Consider the following 16014-nt stretch of genomic DNA (forward strand, 5'->3'; position numbering starts at 1 on the left):
CAATGGATTGTATAATTTTTGTTTATTATTGTAAGTGTAATATGAAAGCGTTATGCGAAGGCGTATTTTAACTGTGCAGAAATTTGCAGCATTACAGTTCTACAAGATATCACGTTATTAAAAACACACACTCTGTCTAGCGTTGTGCTGGCTTACATTTTATATGATTTACACCTTAATAAAAAAATTCAGGATTCTTTGCTCAATACTGCCACCTTTTATGCTGGACATATAGGTCATCAGGCAGACTAGAAAAGTAATATTTGATCCTCACAAACCAACGAATTCTAATATAAAATAAACATGTCTACACAAACCAGCATGTATATAAAATCACGTCTAAGTTAGATGACTTTAGAATTGTTATTATTGTTACTCCTATCTTCGTTTATGCGTTCGACAATCATAGTATAAGGATTCGGGGAAAATATAACACCGTTGGATGCATCATCTAAGCTGGGAACTTGAGCGTTCGGATCAAATTTGAGCTCAAACTGTTGTAAAGTGGCGACAAAGAAAAAAAAGATTTCTGCTCGGGCAAGTTGTTCACCGAGACATGAACGAGCCCCAACACTAAACGGCAAAACCTTTTTCGAATTGATAAAATTATCTTTGTCCAAGTGTCGCTCTGGGATGAATTTCTGAGGATTCTCCCAATTTCTTTCATCATTATGAATTGCCCAAGTGTTTAAAATAACCTGCAAAGTACGAGGTTTCTATATAAATTTTACACTGTTGTATAAAGTCGACGTTTTCATTCTCTTTTATCGTTCGATTCGTAGTAAACAAAAAAACTCACAAAATTATATCAACGCATCCTGACTACTCTAAAAAAGCACAGTTACGAAATATGGGATATTATGTGCTAAAAGTATCCATCCTACCCCACAGTACTACAGCTATATAGTAGGGTGGGGGAAGACAGGACACCTTTAGCACATAATATCCAAATATCCTGATCTTTTCTTTAAACAAAAAAGCAACGTTCTATGGGAGCCGTGAGAATACTGTTTTATAACTCTTTGAATGTTCCTTGTTTACTACCAAATGGGACGAGAAAATAAACTGAAAAGGTGTCCCATTTTCCCCCACCCTACTGCATACACTTAATAAAACAACCATTACCTTCGAGCCTTTCGGAATCTTACATCCTTCAATCTCGACGTCAACAACATTCGTTCGTGGAAGACTCAAAGCTCCCAACGTTCGAAAACGAAATATTTCTTGAATCACCGCGCATGTGTAAGGCATACGGTAGCGATCTGAAAGCCGCGCTCTTCCATTTCCTCCTGTGTATAGAATCGGGTATCGAATCAATAGAACTTATTTAACCTCGCGTGGCGGCAATTAACCACCATTATAACACAAGTTGTGTATAAAATAGGTTTTTCATTAATTTAATGTTACTTCTTTATCCTTGCATGGCGGGCCAAATAACAGCATAACTTATATAACAAGAGTGTCCTGTTTCACGTCCGATTACGGGTTATCACTTATATGTAAGAAAAAACGATATAATTACCTATGACAGCGTGTATTTCATTCCTAACATTTTCTTGGCATTCCGGGTTAAGCATCATGATAAGGAAACCCCATCGTAGTTGGGAAGAAAGGGTTTCTGTACCAGCGATGAACAAATCGGAGAAGAATCCGACAATATCCTGAACAGAAACTTATAAATGAAGGAATATAACTTGCTTTCTCCTTGATTAGCGGGAAAACGACAGTATAACACGGTGGTCTGTTTCAAACACCTAGTGTTCGCTTATGAATTACCACAAAAGTGAGTTGGAACAACTGCCGTTAATCGTCTTGCTCAAGGGAGTCTCGAACCTGTGTCCTATGGGCTAGAGTTGGGCGCGCTGGCCAGATCACCAGATAAGTCAGTATTAAGTATATTTAAAAATCCAAAAAAATGCGGGAAACTATTTTAAATTTGCATTGTGTTTTTATCTCTTTGACCACGCCAAAGTTAGAAGTAGGTTCCTCACCTCAACCGTGTACTTCTCATTACAAGACACAAAGCTTTGCGACTTTAATAGATAAGCATCGATCATGTTTCGAACTTCGATTCCGTTAAATGAAGATTGTTGTTCTTCAACCATTATACGAATTTGGTCTGAAAATATCAACACGAATTATTGTATTGTATGTATACATATAACGTTAGCAAACATTGTTCCATATTTCCTAAACGTGTTTTCTTACAATTAACAACGCGGTTTAGGAGTCGTGGAAAACAGTTATTTAATTCTGTAAACATTCTTTGTTTACTACCAAAAATATATGTTTCACAAACCGTTAAAAGTTTTCATGGCATTTTTAAACTCGTTCACATGTCGAGTAAATGGCCAAATATGGGCTAGCGGAGAAAGCAGAGTGAGAAACATTGTTTTCCAGTCTTTAGTTACTTTTCCTCTGTAAAACAACCAATCAGAAGAAGCCTATGAATATGCAAAGATTTCAAACGCTTGTTACGTCAGTGTCGATTAAAAAATACGAGTATTTATAAATACTTACACGTGTATAATACACCCAACCAGTTTCTTAAATCTTACATCTTTATAATCGAATCTTTCTCCGAGAGTAAATCTACACATTACGTTGGCAATCGAGTGTGTCAGAGTGTCCTTATAAAAAATACTTTCATTTATTGCTTTGAGTATAGTAGCGAAGATCTGATTTTATAGCAACGAAAAATTCAAAACTGCAATAGTTAAAAACACTAGGTGTATACAAACTAGTTGGGTAAAAGTTCCAAATAAAAGCGTGGCTGCTTAAAAAACACATTGCAGTATTTTATTTAAATAAATTAAGGTATAGAAGGAAAAATGTTTCATAAAGAGACAGTTTCAAGTAAACGTAAGGTTGAATTAACTAATAGTTTATTTTGATAATTCATATCCTTATTGATGCCATTTTTATAGTTTAACAATTGCGCTTCGCTGTAGCAATCGGACTTTGACAGAAAAGATGATGTTCATGTTAAATAGCATATACGCCGATGGCTGTAATTAACCTGACCCGTGCATAAAGTAAAATAACGCGGTATAAATAAATGGTGTGCGAATTTATGGCTTGATATAACGACACGTCGAATAGTAACGAGTAATAAAAACGTTGAAAAAGAAACAGCTGGCTAATGTCTTACTTGAATGTCAAAACTTTTCTTGTTGTGTTTTTCCAATTCAGCGATAAAATAATCAATTTCTGTCATTATTAGTTTTTCCATTCTCTCCTGGCCGATGCTGTGGAAAAGTAAGATATAAAAATCTAGCAATCTCATATATAGTGGGGTAAGATGGAATATATACCGTTACCACCTGAATCCTATATTTTCTCATCGTGGTTTGAACTATTAAAACGCCTTATCAAGAGTCGCGGGCCACAGTTGTTTAATTGTGTGAATATTATTTGTTTACCGCCAAATGGGACGAGAACACAAAATAAAAAATGTCCTATCTTACCCCACTCTACAATACTTACGCTCTTATAGCTCGTGTACCAAAGGTTCTATGTGCTTTCCAAATTGCACCACCAGGAGAAAACACAATGCCCAACGGATCTAAAGCTTCTTGATAGAATCTAATAGCAGGTCGCATGTTGAAAATCATACGATTTTTCACAAGTACCTAAATAATAAAGAGACTGTTGTTTATATGCTGCTAATTCTCTTCGCTTTGTTGATTCAATTCCTTTGGTCTGCATCGTGTCCAAAGGGATACGTAAAATGTGTCCAAATAAATGTGCATGTTATACTTTTATATTAATGTGGGAGCTCCGTACACAAATCTTAATTGGTTCAAAACAGAAGAAATTAAAGTCGAAATTCAATCGGGGCATAATTAGCAAATAACATAGCCTAATACTGTGGGGTAAGATGGGATGATACCGTTAGCACTTAAGTCCCCCATTTCCTCCTTCAAGAGTCATGCATATACAGTTATATATAATTTTTTAAGTATTTTTTCTGACCCATGGGACGATTATTAAGGGGAATAAAAAATTGAACCATTTTACCCCAATCTTACATATATGTTTTAGTATAAGTAAGCAAAAAGTTTTAAATCTTACCTCCATAGTGATGTCATAGTCATTCAGAACAATCCACCTTTGCCAAGCAATGGAGACAGAAAGCAGCGAACCGTAACGCTTGCTCCAAACCAGAAACTCACGTTCTGGATATTTGCTCAGAAAAGGAAGCACCCCTAAAATAGGGACCCCTCTGGGCCCAGGTGGGTACCTCGTAGGCCGTCGTATGCAACTCCATACCAGAATAAAAGTAATTATTCCAACTAGAACCTCATGAAATTCGAAGGGACAAAACATACAAAACGTCTCCACCAAATTCATTGCTACAACTGACCAGACTGAGAGGTGTTTAAACACACAGAATACTGCAACAACACTTTCCGATGCCTTTCTTTACTGGTTTGAACTCGTTTCAACCTGAATAGTGCGACCTTTAGACTAGATTTACCAACTAAGTAGCGTTTGCACGGTTGACTTGCAAAACTAAATTTTAAAAAAAACTATTAACCGTTTAAAATTGTTGTAGTATGCGATAGCTTGAAAAAGTGCCATATTTCAATTATTGACGACTGGCGGTCCATAAAAACGGGTTTTGTTTTATAACATTTAAAGTTTTTCTTAAAACATATAGTGGGGTGGGGGGAGATGGGACAACTTTTCATTCTATTTTATCCTTTTATTTGGTAGTAAACGAAGAAATTAAAGGAATTATAAATCCGTATCATCACGACTCCCACTATATGCCGTTGGTAATTGTTTAAAACACGATCAGGATATTTAAATATTATGTGCTACAGGTGTCCCATCTTTCCCCAACCTACTATACCCAAAAATTTCTTAAATTTTGTACAGTCGAAAACCAAAAAGGGAAAACAATTCGGGTCTGAAATGTAGAATACATGTGTTAGCAGTGGCGCAGCCAGTAAAAAGGGGGGTTTTAATCAAAAAAATGTTTTTGTTTTTTTTTAAATATTTTTTATTTATTTTTTTGGTTTAAAATAAGGGTGTCGCGACCCCTTACCCCCCTCCTAGCTGCGCCACTGTGTGTCGGTCTCAAGGTTGAGATGTATAACAAACCACAAAGGCGCCTTCCAAAATATAAGAACACACACCTGGCACGAAACATTCAAATAAAGCCGAATACATTTTTCATGTTATATTTAGAGTATATTTGGTTTAGTTAGAAAAACAGTATAAACTATATAGGGTACTTTGGGGTAATAAAACCGTACTACACACTATTTATACACTTTTATCTATTAATGTTGGTATTGGTACAGTATAGGTCGAGGTATAAGATGGTTAATCTTTTCTTTTTGTCCTATCGAGCCATTTAGTAGAAAACAAAGAATATTTACAGAACCATGTTTTGGTAATGATTGAAACCGAGATTAGAAAATCTGGAATATTATAATAATATAAGTGGAATATTATAAGCTTTCATTTTACCCCACAGTACTATACACATATGCAACATTGCTACCATACTTATTAGTGTTAGTGTGCTACATGTAAACTCTATATTAATTTATATACGACTGTCATCTACGTTTCTACCCTGACGTCGTTGACCACTCCTTGTTGGTTGGTCTTCGTCTGATGGCTTGTCATTGAAGAAACTTATAAATAAAGTAAAAACCGTCATGCCTGATGAAACAGCCATGAGAATAAAACCTGATCCGAAAGTGCCCTTAACCAGATCATCAGTGGTGTAGGCAAACATTGCATCCGCTACGCCAGCACTAACGCCTGTAAATACCGGATAAAGAAATAAAACTTTATTTGGGTAAAATGAAACAATCTTAGCATATAATATTCCAAACTTTTTGATCGTGTTCGAATAAAACAAAATTACAAAATAAGTTAAATGGGCCAAAAGCTGTTTTTTGGAACATGTCTTAAATTTAACGAAGATTATCAACAGCAGTACTTAAACGATCTTTTCATTATTTAGTTTGAGTACTACATACTTCTTTAACCAAACCTGCTGAATAGTTGCCTTTCGAGATGCTATTTAGTTTTTCAATAATCTTTTCCATACAGCTACGACATTTTTTCCTATTCATTTGACAGCATTTCGAACATTTCGGGCAATATTCTTCCATCAATATACTTATGCTGTGTGCCAGGGAAAATAGGGACGCCAATAAAGACACCATGATAAATCCTACCACACCCTTTAAACCTGAAAAGATTTTTTGTAACCAAAACGATAGATAATAACACAATACTTTCACGTAAATACGCCGAATAGGAAAGTATAGTTATATTTAGTATAAACATATACCTTCTCTGTTTTCAAAAATCTCATCTCCATTTATGACCGTTTCTAATAACCCGATTGCTGCTCGTAGATATATCACATTTACTGGTTCAACGGCCAAATTCGTGGGCAAAGCTGTCGGTACAACCTGTATAGCAGAATCGTTTCCTGAGAGAGCATCTCTGATTTGACCTTTGTCAGGGTTAACTGGATTTTGAAACCTTTCCACAAAAGCCCTGTTAGAAATTTGCATGTTTAGTTTACCTGTTATTTTTGACTGGTCGTTATAGTCAGTCGTTATAATACATTTCATACACTTCATCATGCCTTTTTACGAGTTACAACATATATATTATAGGGTGGGGGGAAATGGGACACCTTTTTGTTCTATTTTGTCGTCCAATTTGGTAGTAAACAAAGAACATTAATTATGAGTTATAAAACTGTACCCTCACGACGCGCTAATCTACAGTGCATATTCAGCTGTAACACTTGCGATAACAACCTTTAAATTGCGGCTCAGTATATTACACAGGTACTTACAATGTGGTGTTTTGAAACACCAGCCATTCGGGGTCAAACAAAGCAACGACTCCGAATATTATTTGCGACCCGCTCAAAATGGTGCAAATTACCGCAAGTAAACGGTATCTAGTTTTTTCATCCATTTTCTCTATTTTCTAATAAAGGGCCTATATAAAACAAGTCTGCTCAGATTAAATTTGTGACTTTTGACAATAGACAACCATCTTCAATGTAAAGTCTGAGACCAGACGCAACAGTAGTCTGTATTTATCTACCGACAGTTATTGAAAAAAAAGAATTCTATTCATGTAGCTGTGTAAATTTGTGGGTAACTATTGTCGTCCTGTGTCCTTCTCGACAAGCCTTAACAAGTACAACACTAACAAACCATGTAGCCCACTGTTCCTATTGGAGTTGTTTATTGAGATAACGACTAAGTAAAATAGAAAGAAGACTGCACATAAAGCGACTTTGTTATTTTGATAATAGTTTTGATAGTAAGAAATTATACGCCTGCTGGGTCACCTACTGTATCTTATAGTATTGTCCTGTTAACTACCAAGCTGCTATCATTGTTCTTATCAAAAGACGTTTGAAATGTTTAAACTGCCTTTTATCCACACATTCACAAATTAGCATATAAGTCTATCGTGTTTTCACCCACTATATTGTTAAAGGTTACACCAGCAATTCAAGCGTTAAGAAAGCAAGTACATTATTTTGACGTAATTCAGCCACGGAATTTGACGTTTTAAACAAAACATAAGAAGTGTTTAAGTAAACAATTTTGTTCTTTGTGTGTAATACAAAATATAGCCGTGTTATATTGACAGTCGTTGCCCCACAACGATAAATAAGTTGCGTTCATTCATTTAGCCATTTAGGTCCACTGAGCTGTAGCAATTGCGATTTCGTATCTTGCGCAAAACATTTGTTTAAAATGTTGGCAGCCTCGAGCCTGGACCCAATATCTTTATGAACGATTTTAGCAATGAATTTGCTAAGTAGCCTAACGCAATACGAAACAAGTAATTTACCATATTAACAGCATTGAAAGTACTGATCTGGATAAAAATAAAATAACATCATTTTTTAACGAAATGTGTGGTTATATCACGAACACAGAAGTACAGTTAAATAACAAAATCGTTTTAAGGCTATTTCGAACAAAGACCTGTGTTGTGTTCGATATGGCAACTTTGAACCAATTTAACGTAAACTTTCGGTTTCAAGCTCCTCGCTTGAATTGCTGGAGAAGCTTTAACAATACACCGGCGTCGTGAAACGTTGGTTCCGACCGTTGAAATTGTACCGGCCGCTGTTGCGCATTCGACACAATGGATTAATATAGATTTTAGATGTCGCCTACTAACACACTTGTATGATATAGCAAAGTCTTATATGTGTATAGTATTGTGGGATAAATATAGATACCTGTACCAAATGGTACGGGTAAAGAGAACAAATACATGTTCCATCTTACCTCACCCTAATATATGTTCTCTTATATCACTTTACTAACGGGATCAGTCTTCATTTGTTGCATATACAGGGGTCAACGTTGGGGTAGCAGATGCAAGGTTTGCTTAGGCCACTGCTGACTTGACTGGCACTAAATTAGGAGAAGGACCGTTTCTCCTGACTGTTTCACCGGGGACCTCGCTCTTACCTCTGATTTTGAATTAATTTGGAGTTAATAATTAGCCCCCAAAAGGAAATAATAATGAGAATAATGAAAAAGTAGCAAAGTTGGGAAAATGCTTGTACACTTTTCCTGTACAGAAAAAGTAGGCTTCGCATATATATGGTATTGTTGCAATATAGTAGAATTTAACATATAATTAAGCATGTGTTGTGTATATATCACTAAACAAGCAAATTTCTTTATGTTTCATTCTTTTCATCTTTATTTTGAATTGTGTGTAAGAAACCCGTTTCAATGCGTTGTGGTATATATGCCAATATGTACGTTATACATAGGTGAATAAATGTATGTATCTGGTGATCCTCGCGGAACAGGACAATGGCAGCATCCTCGCGTGGCAGGCCAAAACTGATATCATGAGCGTTCTGTTTTATACACCCCATGCCCGCTTATGGTAGTCTATGTAACTTATGGGTGATTATGTTTTAGATTTAGGAGATATGGTACACGTATTAGCATAATATAATAATTTGGCGTATACTAACATCGTGCTAGCATTTCTATAAATAAACCTACACAGAAATCCTTTATGTGTTCTGCCATGAACGTTTCGCATGAATGATATCATTCGTCACGTGCCTACAATTCGGGGAAACCCCTTGTTACACCTTCAACAAAAAGTTAGATCACAAGACGACAATTATAGTTTATGTGTTAGTACGAATAAATTATATATATTATATGATTATAGATTATTAATCTTGTTTCTTTGTTCCCAAAGTGCAAAGCTGAGCGAAAATCGTATAAAAGTTTCACATTTAGACATCGTTGCTTCAAAATGGATTTGTTTAGAAAGAAACCAACGCTTGATGGTGAGTAACTGAATGTGGTTTTATACGCATCGACTTTCATTACACTGATAAAGCCAAAGGCGGCCTACACTTTACATAAAACGATGAAATTAAGGTTCCAATTATAATTAAAGAATTTGCTTGAAAGTACCAGTTAGTTTTCTTTCACAGGACAGGAGTGACTGTTTAACTATCACTCCTCTGCATTTAAAAAAAAGTTTGACGTCTTTGGATTTTTCTAGTTTGGTGTAATTGTGTAACATTACATTTTACTGGTGTGTTATTTACAGAAACGATATTTCAACTTCGTTTTACTGGAAAACAAATTGACAAGATGGCAGCAAAGGCAGAGAAAGAACAGAAAAAGGAGCTTAACAAAGTCAAAAAGGTAAAGTTGTTACTTTTTAAGTTTAATATAATTAAGTTAATTCTATGCGAAAAAGGATTATACCCTTTTGGTTCAATAAAATATTCAAGAATAAGCTATTTAAAGAAACCTTTTTCTTCCATATATAGTGGGGTGGGGGAAGATGGGGCACCTTTGGCACACAATATCAAAATATCCAGATCATGTTTTAAACAGTTAACAACTGTCTATGGGAATTGTGAGGATATAGTTTTATAATTTCTTTAATTTTTTGTTTACCACTAAATGGGACGAGAAAATAGAATGAAAAGGTGTCCTATCTTCCCCCATCCTGCTATAAATATATGTCTTTAATATCTTATACAGTGGAGCACTTTCTTCTAGTATAATATATAGATTTGTGGCTTGTTGCTACTAACATTGTAGCTGTATCTGTCCCTGTACAAAACACTTATCAGTGATTACTCCAACCTAGTGGTTAAATAAGCCGTCAAAACTTTTTGCTAATAGACTATAAAGAAAAAAAATAACGCAAAAATTAACTCTCGGTCGAGGACCTAGGTGTTACATCATATTTGACCAATTCCCTCTAGTCCCAACACCCTTATTTACTCTTTTTGTTTACAGGAATTAAGCTTGGGAAAGGAGAGATATGAGTTTGCACAACTTTATGCAGAGAATGCTATTAGGTGAATTAGAAATCATATTCATATTTTCCCTGATTTTTTTTTTTTCTGTGGTGGCCTTTTGAAACAAAGTGTCCATTCCCCTAAAAGTAGAGGCACCTTATAACAGCTGGTCCAATAATAAATGGTGCAGTTTTTTATATCATACCCGGCAGCTATTACACTTTTCTATGTCTTAATTTCCTTCTGCCACTAATGCTGTTTGTTTTTGTAAAAAAGGAAAAAGAATGAATGTTTGAACTACATGAGATTGTCATCCAGATTAGATGGAGTGGCCTCAAGACTCAAAACAGCTCAATCCATGAAACAGGTTGTTTTTTTATTTTTATGCACTTTTTCTTTGGCATATTATTATGCTACAATTCTGTTACTTCTATCACCTAAATTACCCACTTTTGTTTTTTTTGCTGTATGCTTGTTGTTGCTGTTAAGTACTTTAGTTTTTTTTGTACCTTTTTAAAAGTACATGCTAATTGTACCTCTTCTAAAACAGCTAATCGTACCTCTTCCAAAGTTTTGCTGATTTTATATTTAATAGCATGTGCCTCATTTAGATTTGTTTCTATTATTAGCTGTTAACTTCACAAATTTACCCGCAGGTAACCAAAGATATGGGTGCAGTGACCAATGGTTTGGATCAAGCCATGAAATCAATGGATTTAGAAAAGGTGGCGAAAATTATGGACAAGTTTGAATCACAGTTTGAAAACTTGGATGTCCATGCTTCTGTAAGTTACTTGGTTTTGAAATTATTGAACTTTATTGGAAAACTGATAAATAGTACTTAAGTTTTATCCAATACATATTTTATAGTGACAGTCATTTTTTATAAATTTAATATTTTGAGCATGAAAATGTTTTTTATTACCCCAATCAAAATGATAAAACAAAGTTCATTTCTTTAAAAATATCTTCAATTAACTTGAATTTAATAGTTCGTTTTTGCCAAATACAGGTAATGGAAAACTCCATGGGTTCTGCCATGGCTTCCACCACACCTCAGGACCAAGTACAGTCTCTCATACAGCAAGTTGCAGATGAGAATGGGTTAGAAATTTCCAACCAGCTCGATGCTACACCAGTTGGATCACATACTCTTGAAAGTGAGAGAGCAGCTCCATCAGAAGAAGAGGAATTGGAAAGAAGGTTTGGCGAAAATGTTTATTTAAACTATGGTTTTTAATCTATTTTTCCAGCTACCAGGGCAATATATATAATAGCCTTTAAACACCTTGTTTAGTCAGTTTAAAAATAGAAGGTTCAAAATCAAATGCTTTGGCAGGCAGTTAGAAAAGCAGACAGAGCTATTAGTTCAGGTAATTTTTTAAAGACATAAAAATATTTTTTGTAAAATGCAATCGGCTTCTTTTTTACCAGTTTCACCTACAGAATATAACTTCTTTACAGGTTACGTGCCATGAGGGGAGCAGCACAGTAGTTTGGTTTGTTTATCACTGCCTGAAAATTTCTGCTTAGTTGAAACTTTTGAAACAAGATAACGTTCCTGCCTTCGAAATGCTCAACAACATATATTGTTATGGGCATTTTCGAAAAAAACAAAACATTTTTTATGCAGTTATTTTTGACACATGAGAGTGTATTATATTACTTTAATGTTTAATGTATATACATGCTTAATTGCATTTTTGTTGTCTTAAAATTCTTGTCTTTTACTTTGAAAATATGCACACATGTGTATTAGTTCTATAATACCAGTTTTCTTGGATAAATGGTTTTAATGTTTGCATGTGACTATATTTGTGTGTAGTTTTAGTATAAATAATTGAACATTGAATAATAGTCGTGCAAAACTATACCTGTCCTTAAATGAGGGTTATTTTTACCAATTTCTAAGGTGTCATATATTAGTAGGTCAAGTTTAAAATACATCATTTGAAAATTTAATAGACTGGTTGATATCATTAGATTTAGTAGAACTCAATACTGTAGTGTAATATATTTTTTAAGTGATTAACTAAATCACTGTATTTTTTTCGTATTTGTTATAAAAATATACATAAATGGTACGCATGGGCATCGTAAAGGTGACAGAATGTCACAAATGAAATATAAGATACTTTTTGTTTTATAGCCAATAAAATAAACTTAGTAAATTGAACATATGGATTGATATTTGTAGTAAAAATATATGAACGGTTGTGTATTACTTTTTAACACAAGTTTATTCTGGTTTTTAGGTTACCAATCAATTTTGTCTTAACTATTGTATCAGAAAAAAAATCCCTAATTGTGTTCAGAACTAAATACTCTGCTTACTGAATTATATGTAAAGTATCTTGCATATAATACTCTAATCTAATCTAGTGTTGTATCGAATCAAGCATTTTGATATTTACTACAAGCATGACACTTTAAATACACATAGGCAAGTTCAGAAAGACAACATAGCTTCAAAATTGTCGTAAGAAAACACTGGCGGAAATAAGTAGCATTTTTTTAAATCTAAAAAATAAAATGTGTATAGAAAGCAAATCACATAAATAACACATATTTACATGCATACAAAATGTATAAAACATACAGCATGAAATCACAAGACTACAAAAAATAAAGCAAAAATGCTTCTAAACTGCAAGCAATGGCACAGTGAAACTCTGTTCGAAACTTGCATCTTTACGAGCTTATTTCCGGCCACCTGTTTTCCTTTTTAATGGCGCTGGTCTAGATTTCATGTCCTTGCATTTAGGGATATGTCGCTCTGCAGCTTGTGGGGCAAACCTACGCTCACAGTATTTGCACTGAATATAGTCAGGGTTGACTGAAGGTGGGGGTGGGGGTAGGTCGGCTATATTTCCGCCCATAGCTTCATATTTTGACAAGGTCTTGGCATGACGGACAGTTTGTATAAAATCTTGATGCTTCAGTTTCCAGTTGTTTTTCTATAAAATAAAGGTTTATATATTAAAGGAATTATCATACATGGATGAACGAATGTAACCTAATTATCCTTGTGTAGCTGAACAACACAGGTATTATAACATGAGTTTTCCATTATAACACAAGCCCGCTTACGAGTTACGACATACGTACCTTTGTAAGTTATTTTTTATTAGTTGCTTTACCGTATACATATATACTTCTAGATGTATAGTATATTAATATCATTAAATATTATCATATGTATTTGAATGGTTTTAGAAAAATAGATATTTAAACATTTGTATATATATGATCAAATTTTGGGCACATTATAAAACAAATTGCAGTAGACACTACACAGCTAAACATATTAAAATGACAAAAACTACTTTAACCCACCATTTTTATTTCTTTAGTTCGAACTTGTTTAACTACTTTGAAATTCTCCAACTCTGTTCCTTTCTTTCTGGCTGTGGCCATGTCAAACACCTTTCGCTTCTTATTTGAAGTCTTTGCACAAGCATCCTTGTGCTTTGGCAAACGATCCAAGTTGAACTTTCTGCCACAAATGTTGCATGGAACAAGCACAACTTCATGCTGGGCATATTCAAGGGGCATCTGGGTAAATTGAATTTATTAGTTTTTACAGGTTTGAAAATCATTATTATAAAACCTATACTGTAATCATAGGCTAAAACTTTCTAATTTAAGGAGGGGTAAAGATAGTAACACTTTCTTTTGTAACAAATCTAACTTATGTTTACTGATAAATACAATATAAAAATTCTAAAGTAGGCCTACATACCCTACTATTACATGTTTGTGAATGTTATCTATGAGTGAAACTGTAACCAACACTTATTAAAGACATTTTTCTGACCTGTTGTTCTAGGTTACGTTGTTGTTTGATTTCATTAACATTGCTTCTTAAACCTTGTTGCGCTATCCGTATATTTTGTTCTGATGGGGAAGCACTGTAATGCGTGGATGTGCGTGAATTTGTTCGCGAGTTTTGAAAATATCGGTCTGGTGTCGATGTGTTGCTGTTGTGCCTAACAAGAACAGGCTTGGTGAAACCAGACATAGCAGCATTTGGTTGGTTGCTTTTTTCAATATAACTTCTGGTACTTGGTACAGAACTTGCTTTTTTATATGAAGGTGCATTTTCTTCTGGTGTTTTAAACTCCAATGATTTATCATTTGCATAATTTAACTCTGAAAACCTTTGAGCTTTTTTAAACGGGTTTCTTTTGCTTCGTTTTGTTTTGCCACTGTCATCATTCGATTTGTCTTGTTTTAAATACATGACATTTGTCGTTGTTCTACCACCTACCACTTTAACAGTTTCATTATTGAACAACGGCTGGTCATCAACTTTCTTTGATTCATTCATAAAATCATTACCATTTTTAGCCCTATAGTTTTGCAATCTATTCTTTCTTTGCAAATCATTCTCCATTTGCCATTTTTGAAAGTCTGTTGGTTTTTCGCACATCGCCGTTGCATTTGATTCACCTTCAACATGAATAGGTGTGAAATTATTTAGAGCTTTTAAAGTTTGTTTCTTTTTTTCTAAAATCTTTTTATTTCTTGCCAGCTTCAAGTTGGTCATGTCTGGCGGGGAATCCATTTTTACCAAAGTATTCTTACCAACATTTCGGCTTGAGCCATGATATCCTGGAGAATCAAAACTTGATTGTCTAGGCACAGCAGTGTTACTGTTGAACATAGTATGAGTGCTATTAGATTGTGGCATTACCAAATTACCATTTGAATTCTCCTTGTTTCTAAACTTCCTATCCTGGTTTTCAGTGTGATTGGGTTTTCTCTGCTTTAAAGGTGGAAGCACAACTCTACGGTCAGAGTTGCCAGACCAGTTTGCATCCCTCATTCTCCCACCGTTGTTTGAGTTTGTATATCTGTTTGTGTTTGTTTTGAAATACTCCTGGACTTGCCTGCTGCTTTTTCCAGCCACATTTTGCAACGAATTCTGCTGCTGTGCTTGATACAACTGTGAGAGTTTCCTTTCTTTCTCAGCAAGAAGCTTCATCTGGACGTTTCTCTGCATCATCATGAGTGGGGATAATGTGTTAAACGTATCCCCTTGTTTCGTGTAGTTCTTATCTGGCGGTGAATGCTTCATCATTGTATATCAGTAAATCTTGGTTTTCGAAACAGGTTCTGGAAAGAATGCAGCATCCAGAAAGTACAAACAAGAATAAAACTATGCAAAGAGTAAACGGTATATGACTTAAACCCTAAATATAGTAACAAAAGACTGAACAATGCTTATTGAAAATTTTGAATTTAAATCAAAAACAAGATCACAAAAGACTTAAAATCTTTACCAAAAATATATAAAGCGTCGAAAAACGTGTACATTAATATTAATTTATTTTTGATGACGTAGTAATCTTCGAAATTTTTAATTTAAACTTTACAATAAGATACGTTTTTTCTCAAAAATTCTTAGCAAAATACCTGTTTCTCGAACCTATAAACTTACAGGTACACGTGTAGAACTTTTCGCCGTCTACAGCTTGATATAGTTATAGTTAAAACAGTTTGAACTTCCAAAGACGTTAGTCTTATCAAAACAAAATTTACGGCATGTTGTTGTGTCTTGTTGCTACGTAACGAAAATGATTAAAATTGATACTCATAGATGTTTCGGTTTTGATTAATATAAACAAAGGGAAAACGGATGCATGCATTTTATGGGTAATCGATAATAATTCTTATTAATATAAATACTGTTTATTAAA

At 34.4% G+C, this 16014-nt stretch overlaps 4 protein-coding genes across 5 annotated transcripts; 1 reads left to right on the forward strand and 3 right to left on the reverse strand.

The window, feature by feature from the left end:
- Positions 1-7: 7 nt before the first annotated feature.
- Positions 8-4391, reverse strand: LOC100184504 (cytochrome P450 2J6-like). The gene is made up of 9 exons (XM_002122364.4): positions 4075-4391; positions 3487-3632; positions 3152-3248; positions 2521-2630; positions 2300-2418; positions 1992-2119; positions 1523-1661; positions 1126-1289; positions 8-698 (listed from the first exon to the last, which is right to left on the reverse strand). The coding sequence occupies exons 1-9, from the start codon at positions 4351-4353 to the stop codon at positions 345-347; spliced, it is 1536 nt and encodes a 511-aa protein (XP_002122400.3). The 5' UTR covers positions 4354-4391; the 3' UTR covers positions 8-344.
- A 784-nt stretch (positions 4392-5175) lies between these two features.
- LOC100179055 lies at positions 5176-7059 on the reverse strand. The gene is made up of 4 exons (XM_002126975.4): positions 6839-7059; positions 6320-6531; positions 6017-6217; positions 5176-5781 (listed from the first exon to the last, which is right to left on the reverse strand). The coding sequence occupies exons 1-4, from the start codon at positions 6961-6963 to the stop codon at positions 5561-5563; spliced, it is 759 nt and encodes a 252-aa protein (XP_002127011.1). The 5' UTR covers positions 6964-7059; the 3' UTR covers positions 5176-5560.
- Positions 7060-9093: 2034 nt separating this feature from the next.
- LOC100176729 (charged multivesicular body protein 1a-like) lies at positions 9094-12164 on the forward strand. Its single transcript, XM_002127028.4, has 8 exons — positions 9094-9178; positions 9247-9337; positions 9607-9704; positions 10311-10372; positions 10589-10679; positions 10969-11097; positions 11325-11515; positions 11777-12164. Exons 2-8 carry the CDS (start codon positions 9304-9306, stop codon positions 11805-11807), a joined length of 636 nt encoding a protein of 211 aa, XP_002127064.1. The 5' UTR covers positions 9094-9178; positions 9247-9303; the 3' UTR covers positions 11808-12164.
- Positions 12165-12691: 527 nt separating this feature from the next.
- LOC100182141 (zinc finger C2HC domain-containing protein 1C-like) lies at positions 12692-15831 on the reverse strand. Of its 2 annotated transcripts, none has more exons than XM_018814075.2 (4): positions 15731-15831; positions 14130-15430; positions 13649-13867; positions 12692-13269 (listed from the first exon to the last, which is right to left on the reverse strand). In XM_018814075.2, exons 2-4 carry the CDS (start codon positions 15393-15395, stop codon positions 13012-13014), a joined length of 1743 nt encoding a protein of 580 aa, XP_018669620.1. In that variant the 5' UTR covers positions 15396-15430; positions 15731-15831; the 3' UTR covers positions 12692-13011. The 2 variants fall into 2 exon arrangements, with proteins under 2 accessions (XP_018669620.1, XP_002122464.1); XM_002122428.5 differs by having other exon boundaries at positions 15756-15826.
- Between the last annotated feature and the right edge of the window lie 183 nt (positions 15832-16014).

The sequence above is a fragment of the Ciona intestinalis genome, chromosome 11 (assembly GCF_000224145.3).
Source record: "Ciona intestinalis chromosome 11, KH, whole genome shotgun sequence".
Classification (NCBI taxonomy): Eukaryota; Metazoa; Chordata; class Ascidiacea; order Phlebobranchia; family Cionidae; genus Ciona; species Ciona intestinalis.

Coding starts and splice junctions, on each gene's coding strand:
- LOC100176729 (XM_002127028.4), top strand. CDS start 9,304: ATGGATTTGTTTAGAAAGAAACCAACGCTTGATG. Junction 10,373..10,588: donor TATGCAGAGAATGCTATTAG/GTGAATTAGAAA, acceptor TTTGTAAAAAAG/GAAAAAGAATGAATGTTTGA. Junction 11,098..11,324: donor ACTTGGATGTCCATGCTTCT/GTAAGTTACTTG, acceptor TGCCAAATACAG/GTAATGGAAAACTCCATGGG.
- LOC100184504 (XM_002122364.4), bottom strand. CDS start 4,353: ATGAATTTGGTGGAGACGTTTTGTATGTTTTGTCCCTTCGAATTTCAT. Junction 3,633..4,074: donor ACTATGACATCACTATGGAG/GTAAGATTTAAA, acceptor TTTATTATTTAG/GTACTTGTGAAAAATCGTAT. Junction 2,120..2,299: donor TGCCATGAAAACTTTTAACG/GTTTGTGAAACA, acceptor TGATATTTTCAG/ACCAAATTCGTATAATGGTT.
- LOC100179055 (XM_002126975.4), bottom strand. CDS start 6,963: ATGGATGAAAAAACTAGATACCGTTTACTTGCGGTAATTTGCACCATT. Junction 6,218..6,319: donor GATTTTTGAAAACAGAGAAG/GTATATGTTTAT, acceptor AAATCTTTTCAG/GTTTAAAGGGTGTGGTAGGA. Junction 5,782..6,016: donor GAAAGGCAACTATTCAGCAG/GTTTGGTTAAAG, acceptor CGGTATTTACAG/GCGTTAGTGCTGGCGTAGCG.
- LOC100182141 (XM_018814075.2), bottom strand. CDS start 15,395: ATGATGAAGCATTCACCGCCAGATAAGAACTACACGAAACAAGGGGAT. Junction 13,868..14,129: donor AACGTAACCTAGAACAACAG/GTCAGAAAAATG, acceptor CAATTTACCCAG/ATGCCCCTTGAATATGCCCA. Junction 13,270..13,648: donor GAACTAAAGAAATAAAAATG/GTGGGTTAAAGT, acceptor TTTATTTTATAG/AAAAACAACTGGAAACTGAA.